Source organism: Chinchilla lanigera, unplaced genomic scaffold (genome assembly GCF_000276665.1).
Source record: "Chinchilla lanigera isolate Chin_1 unplaced genomic scaffold, ChiLan1.0 scaffold00070, whole genome shotgun sequence".
Lineage (NCBI taxonomy): Eukaryota > Metazoa > Chordata > Mammalia > Rodentia > Chinchillidae > Chinchilla > Chinchilla lanigera.
Window position 1 is genome coordinate 7,220,184 of NW_004955471.1, and position 7,999 is coordinate 7,228,182.

Sequence of the window (7,999 nt, forward strand, 5' to 3'; positions counted from 1 at the left end):
AAACAAAACAAAACAAAAATAAATAAATAAAAAAAAATGCTTTTCATTTCACTAATCTATGTTTCACTTCACAAGAAACTCCCTTAATATAATTACAAAAGTCTTACTATTAGTAAATCTCAAAAGCAGAGTAAATCAACAGCGGAAAATAAAAATGCTTTCTGTAACTATTTTCTTCCAAATGAATGTCATCTGTTTGCAAATTAGTAAATCATAATAAAAATTACCTATATATTTTATATTTTCATAAAATACTTTCCAAGCTGGACACTAATTAGCTGTAATAAGTAAGGATAGTATTTAAAATTTAACAGGGGACAAGTCTGGTGCACTGTTATAATTTTTTACTATATAAACACCATTTTATGAATTTTTTTTTTTTTTTGGTACCAGGAATCAAGCTCAGGACCTTGTGCTTGCTAGGCAGGCACTTATGCTGTTGAGCTATATCCCTGGCCCTAAACACTATTTTAAAGAGGTTAAATAATTTCACACAGTTTTTAAAAAAAGCATTCCATAGATAAAACTTCCTTAAGCAGAATTCTAATCCAAAAAGTCACCCATTAAATTTGAGAGAGAGGAGATCAAATGCATCATAATATGCTGACAGGACATTTTGTTTTTCCTGAAAATAAAATTCAATAAATCAAGAAAATTATTATCGATTAAAACTCTAAGATGTTAAAATTAGAAAATATCTAAGCATCATATATTTTCTTTTTTATAGTACATTGTACATGTATCTTTACATCAACCTTCTAAGAATAATCTTATTAAAATATAAATATCACAAGTTTAATAAATGTTGCAGGAAAGCATTTTTCTATTAAACACACAGACATATATTTAACACACATATATATAAGAAGGACCCATATCTTTTGGCTACAGATTAAAAAAAACCTTATACAGTCATAATCTTTAATTTGACCTTTTATAAAAATAACTTCAAAATAATAAGATATATATTTTTAATCATTTTGGTATTTACTTAGGTCAGAATTTATTTTCAGTGTACTACTGTGCCTAGTTTTAGTAACCTTTCATAGTTTGTTTTTAGGAGGTTGAGTTATAAGAAAAATAATTTAAAACTACTTTGGTACTTGATACTTAAAAGTCTAGTCAGAATACATATGACATATATATATCTTTATAAAAATAAATACTTAAGCTATTGATATTTTGTTTCTTAGACACTAGGTAGATAAAGTATTCTAGAACACGATTTGAACTTTAAAAAACACAGAGCAGTCACAATTCAAATGTGTGTGAAGCAGAGAGTTGAAGAGCTCTTTTTTACATTTGACACATGTGTCAAGGACAAGGCTTCCGAAATACATTTCCTGCTCCCCCAAACCTTGCAATAGAAGTTGCTTAATTATACTTAATCACTATTTACCAGAGACCTTTGCTATTCTGACCAAAGGCTTTTGCAATGAAACCAAAGATTACTAACTTTTCATTTTTTTAATCTTTAGGTGGTATTTCTCCTTTACATACCTTATATAATAAAATACATCAGGAAAGGCAACTACTCTTCAGATGTTGTATAATAAATAATTATTTAGGTGATAAAGAGTTCATAAAATTTTCAAGGTCTGCCAAGGAATTTTGAAGTTCATCATTCATATCCTGACTTCTAAGAAATTTTTTAAGAGTGTCTAAAGCAACCACTGCTTCATCTTTTGATGGTAAAGGCAGTGCGGTTTCTACAGCTCCCTCCTCCTCCTCCTCATCGGAAGTGTAAAATCCAGCCTCATCTGGTTTGCTTTCCTCTGCACCTTCTGAGCTATCATCTGCTGCTGCCTCACAGGTTTCCAGGTCTTCGTCCAGGGCGGCGTATTCCTCTATGCACAAACCTTCCAGAAACTCCTCTCCTGTCCCCAGAGTGTGGGCAGCCACATCAGGCTGCGCAACCAGATCACTCTGTCCATCTGTTGGGTCATGTTCTTCCTTTTGAGATTTGAATCCTGCTTCTTCATAGCTTCTAACAATAGTCTCTGTGGTTACGGTCCTCCAACAGAGATGCAACGTGTCAACTGCATCTAGCAGTGAAAAGGCAAATTCTGTGCTACTTTCCACAGAGTTTAAAAATTTCTTGATGAGACAGTGTCGATACTTGATTTTAAGGCTTTTAATAACACCTTGTTTCATAGCTATAAATTTGGGGGATAAAAATGATGGAAAGAATGCTAATTCAATGGATTTTAGGTTCTTGACCTCTGGATGTGCAGGAAAAGAATCAACAAAAATCACTACTCTTCGTTGCTGGGCTTGAAATTTTTCATCAAGCTTCTGCATCCATTGTTCAAATATATCCGAGGTCATCCATGCCATCTTGTTAGCTTCATAATACACAGGCAATGATTTTATACCTTTGAAACAATGTGGGTTTCTGTTTTTTCCAATGATAAGCAAGGGAAGTTTCTCTGAGCCGTCCATGTTTGCACCAACAACCAAAGTTATCCTGTTTTTGCATAACTTTCCAATTGAACATGTTTCTCCTTTAAATGCAAATGTATTTGTAGGTAACATTCTATAAAGCAGTGCCGTCTCTTTTATATTAAAAACATTTTTAGGAGGATAATCATTTAAATAATAAGGAAGCACATTTTGAGACCACACAGTTGAAGGATCTACTGGTATACCTGAGGCTTCTGCAGGTTGAGCTCTGAATACTAAGCCGTATCTAGATTTAAAACGATCCAGCCAACCATTACTGCACTTAAAATCATTATGTCCCAGTTTCTGGGCAAAATCATTAGCTTTTAGACGCAACATTGGACCATTAACTGGTACATTTAGACACTGAGCAATTCGATACCACCGCATTAAAGCCTCTTCCAGATCTGTATAAAAAGCGGTTCTCAGTCTTTTTCTTTTTGGATCAAATCTCAGAGATTCAAAGGCTTCTAGAACTTTGTCTTTATTTTTCATAATAGAAGACAATGAATTTTTCTTTATTCCATATTCAGCTGCAATTTCTGCTTTCTTCTTGCCGCTTTCAACTGCATTTATGATGTCGATCTTCTCCTCAATGGACAGACTCTTCTTTTTCTTCACTGTTCCAGGCAGAGTTGAGGCAACCCCAGCAGCCTCTGCCATCTCAGCCCGCGCTGACTCCGCAGTTTATCTGCCTGCTGCCCAGGTCTGTTCCTCTAAGCCTGCTTTTCGGTATGATATAGATTATTGCTTCTTATCTCATTTCATATAAAATGTCTAGTAGGCTCATTCCTCAGGAAACTGATGACTACATATATTTTTTCAAAAATGATCTGAAGGAGAAAAATGTTTTACGCAACCAGAATGTTTTAGAAGAGAAACTTCCTTCTTCAGACCTTGCGCAGCTCCGTTTATAGTGCATTCAGTTCCAGAAGTCAAGCTAAAATAGAAATCTCATTATGTCAAACCTGTCCAGTCCTGCTGATATATTTTTGGAACTGCAATCCTTTAAGATGATCCATTTTATCTATGCATGCATTCAACCTCTTATTAATTCTCTGCAGAAGGCCTCACAGATAAGAAGAAAATACACTCAAAAAATTTCATGTGAAATGTTATCCATTAATTTTCAAGTCTCTTCAAGGGTAAAGAAGAAAATGGGAGAATCCTTCTAGAACTTGCCAGTGGATCTTCTTTCTCTCTTAAAAATGTTTTAGAAAAAAACCATTTTAGTAATATGTTAATCAACTGTCACAAAGAATACATATATATCAATTACTATATTCTTAATAACAATGAAAACAATGAGATAATGTTTCTGAAAATACAATAACCAAAGTTTCTAGGAGAAATGCTTACCCCCTGAAGAGACTCTCTGTGAAGATTCTCTAGCTCTGCTCTGCATCTGAACTCCCACTTGACTGTGAATGCTTTCTAATATATACTTCTGAAACAAATCAGACAAATTCAATCTGTTTTTAAAATGTGGGCTCACCAAAATTAAAGAACTAAAAATGACGCTGGATAGATCCTTGGTGGCTATATTTACATGAGGTCACATACTGCACCCTCTGACTTCTCTAAAAGAAAAAAACATGGTCAGACAGTAGTCACAAGGCTCAACTTTTAATAGCACATGGGAGATACTGGCTCTTTATAGTACTCTGGTAGAAAATGCTTTACTAAAAAAAAAAAATCAAGTCATTAATAATTCCATTTAAAAAAACTAAATGTCCTTTTACCTAAAAGCTTCAAAACCCAGTGATTTATTTATCAATTGAATACCTTAGTAAAATGTACACAGGCCAGAAATACTTGAGAAAATGCATAGGAATAAACAAATAATTAAAAGGATAAAAAGCAGAAAAAGATTCTAGACTAAGAGTAGGAAGAAGAGTGGCCATGGGTCTCACCCTCTCAGGACTTCAACTTCCAAAGTATGCAAAAAAAAAAAAGAAAGAAAGAAAGAAAAAAGAAGGAGGGACTTACTATACTATAAAGATATGGGCCTTTGGTCCCATATAAATCTGAATAGAGAAATGACGTCATTTAGTATTTATGGGATTCAGGACATTTATGCAATCACTGAACCTTCAGGTCCCTTACCTATAAAATGGGGGTAACCATAGGACCTAATTCATAGGGTTCTTGCATATTCAATGAGATTTGGTGACAGAGTGTAAGCACTTGGCATGTACAGAAAGTGCTCAACACAAGTATGATGACGATCTCATCAGCATTATCTTTTCTCTTAAATCCTTCAGCTGTGTGAATCTATAATTTAGGGATTTTATGAAATTCCCCTTGCAAAAGCAAGAATCCCCCTCTAAACACACAGTGAAAGTGGGGTGTTCTCTTCAAATACACAACAGAATTGTCAGGAACAGTCATAGGGCTCCAAATGCTCCCAGTTTTTCTGCTGTGCTCTGACAGTGTCCAAGATAACAAGAAGCTAAGTAGAGTACTGTATGAAAGCATGGGCACCCCATTTCTCCTGCTGTACTCCAAGGTTTCCCAGATGACTTGACCATCATTCTGAACAAAAATTTTTGACAAGACAATTTATCAAAATTCTTCTGCCTCTGGTTGTGGGAGAGACACTGAGCCCCAGACAGCTTCTGCAGGCTTGGTGAGCCTCACCCTGCCCCCACACCATTGTGGGAGAGACACTGAGCCTTAGGAAAACTCAGGACCTTTAGTGACCTGCCCAGTAGGAGAGAGACTGAATACTGTCCCACCCCCACTGTCATGCGAGGGATGTTGAGTCCCTGGGAAACTTGGGGACTTCAGTGAGCTTCCTGGGAAGGGAGCAACTCTCACCCCACCCTCTACCATCGCAGGAGCAGTACTGAGCCCCAGGGAACCTAGAGATCTTTGAAAATGATAAAACAAAGGAGCAAAATGCAATCTCAGACCTCCATCCCACCCAAAACAAGTCCAGGAGACATCAACATAGAAGAGCTTGAAAGTCACACACCTGAAATTTCTGAAATAATAGCAACTGAAGTAAAGAAACAACTCCAATTAGCCATAACCAAAATAAATCCACACCCTGGATTATATTTATTATTATTATATAATAATAAAGATCCCATAAATTCAGCAAAAGAATACAATATTAAAGGCTGTTACAGAAAAGAAACAGATCACCTATAAAAGAAAGCCCATCAGAATCACGGCCGACTTGTCAGCACAAACCATCAAGTCAAGAAGAGCTTGGAGCGAAGTATTTCAGGTCCTGAAAGAAAACACCTTCCAACCCTGACTGATGTACCCTGCAAAACTATCCTTCAAAATTATTGGAGAAATAAAATACTTCCATGACAAAGAACAACTGAAGAAATTCATGATCACCAAACCAACCCTACAAAGAGTACAGAAAGATATTCTAGAAAAAGATAAAAATGACCAAAATTTCAAGAACAACAATAGAAAGGAACCACCAAGCAGAACAAGCAATTGAATAGAGGGGAAGGGTAGAAAACCAACAGTAGGAAATAACATGAAAAAGGTAAGTCAATACATATCAGTTATAACCATTAATGTAAATGGCCAATCACCAATCAGAAGAAGCAGACTGGCAGAGAGGATCAAGAAACAAAATCCAACAATATGCTGTATACAAGAAACACATTTAACTCAAAAGGAAATTCATAGACTGAAAGTCAAAGGATGGAAAACAATACACTATGCAATGGGAACCCAGAAAAAAGTGGGGGCAGCTATTCTGTTTGCAGACAATGTCAACTTGAAGTCAAGAATGAGCAACAAAGATAAAGAAGGTCACTACATACTTCTTAGGGGAAAACTGCAAGAGGAAGAGATATTATACATATCTATGCATCAAACACAGGAGCACCCAACTACATAAGACAAATTTTAACAGACATGAAAAATGAAATAAACAGTAACACAATCATAACAGGGACTTTCACAGCCCATTGTCACAAAGACATAGATCAACTGGACAAAAAATCAGCAAAGTAATAACAGAATTAAACCAAACTTGTGAACAAATGGACTTAGTAGATCTTTACATAGTGTTCTACTCAACAACGTCTAAATACACATTCTCCTCAGCTGCACACAGGTTGTATTCTAAAATAGACCATATACTAGCACCTAGAACATGCTTAAGTAAATGCAAAGGAATTGAAATTATACCTTACATACTATTTGACCATAGTGCAATGAAATCGGAAATTACTGACAAAATAAATAGCAAGAACTCCGTAAACACATGGTAAGTAAATAACACCCTCCTGAACAACCAGTGCATCACAGATGAAATTAAAGCAGAAATTAAACAATATTTACAATCAAATGAAAATGTAGATACAACTTACAGGAACCTGTGGGATACAGTGAAAGCAGTCCTCAGAGGAAAATTTATAGTAGTAAATTCCCACATCAGGAAAACACAGAACAAGCACAAATTAAACAATCTTATGCTATACCTGAAGCTTCTAGAAAAAGAAGAGCAAGTCAAGCCCAAAGCCCAAAGAAAGGAAATTATGAAGATCAGAGCAGAAATTAACACAATGGAGACTAAGAAAACAATACAAAGAATTAGTGAATCAAAGAGTTGGTTCTTTGAAAGAATAAATAAAATTGATAAACCCCTAGCCAACCTTATCAAAAAAAGGAAAGAAAAAACTCAAATTCATGCAATAAGGAATGAAAAGGGTGAAATCACTACAGATCCTATAGAAATTCAGAAGATCACTGGTACCTACTTTGAAAATCTTTACTCTCATAGGAGGAAAAACAGAGGAAATGGACAGATTCCTAGATACACATGAATTACCAAAGTTGAATCAAGAAGATATAAAAATCCTGAATAACTCAATATCAGCCAACAAAATTGAAAATGTAATAAAAAACTTACCAGCAAAGAAAAGTCCAGGTCCTGATGGATTCACAGCTGAATTCTACAAGAAATTTAGAGAAGTTTAATGCCAATTCTTCTCAAACTCTTTAATAAAATTAAAAGGGAAGGAATTCTCCCGAACTCATTCCTGGAGGCAAGTATTACCCTGATACCAAAACCAGAGAAAGACTCAGCCAAAAAAGAGAACTACAGGCCAATCTCCCTAATAAACATACACACAAAAATTCTCAATAAAATATTAGCAAACCAAATGCAACAAATCATCAAAAAGATTATACATCACGACTAAGTGGGATTCATCCCAGAAATGTAGGGATGATTCAATATATGCAAATCAATTAATGTAATACACGATATCCATAGAGCCAAAGACAAAAGTCACACAATCATCTCAATAGATGCAGAAAAAGCTTTTGATAAAGTCCAACATTCATTCATGATAAAAACCCTACAGATAATCAGAATAGATGGTTTTTACCTCACTCTGATAAAAGCCATCTATGACAAACCAACAGCTAACATCATACTAAATGGACAAAAACTGAAAGCTTTCACTTTAAAATCAGGAACAAGACAAGGGTGTCCACTGTCACCACTCCTATTCAATATAGTGCTGGAAACATTAGCCAGAGCAATTTGACGAGAGAAAAATAAAAGGAATAAGGA

General features: G+C 35.2%; 1 protein-coding gene across 3 annotated transcripts in view; it reads right to left on the reverse strand.

The window, feature by feature from the left end:
* Window positions 1-1,452: 1,452 nt before the first annotated feature.
* The window catches only part of Tigd4 (tigger transposable element derived 4), a 16,654-nt gene continuing 10,107 nt past the window's right edge, over window positions 1,453-7,999 (reverse strand). For all 3 annotated transcript variants that reach the window (XM_013522902.1, XM_013522901.1, XM_005400910.2), the window contains 3 exons: window positions 7,331-7,373; window positions 3,802-3,889; window positions 1,453-3,643 (listed from right to left, as the gene is read on the reverse strand). In XM_013522902.1, coding sequence (XP_013378356.1) covers window positions 1,561-3,105 — 1,545 coding nt within the window. In that variant the 5' untranslated portion in view covers window positions 3,106-3,643; window positions 3,802-3,889; window positions 7,331-7,373 and the 3' untranslated portion in view covers window positions 1,453-1,560. The remainder of the gene's footprint in view (window positions 3,644-3,801; window positions 3,890-7,330; window positions 7,374-7,999) is intronic.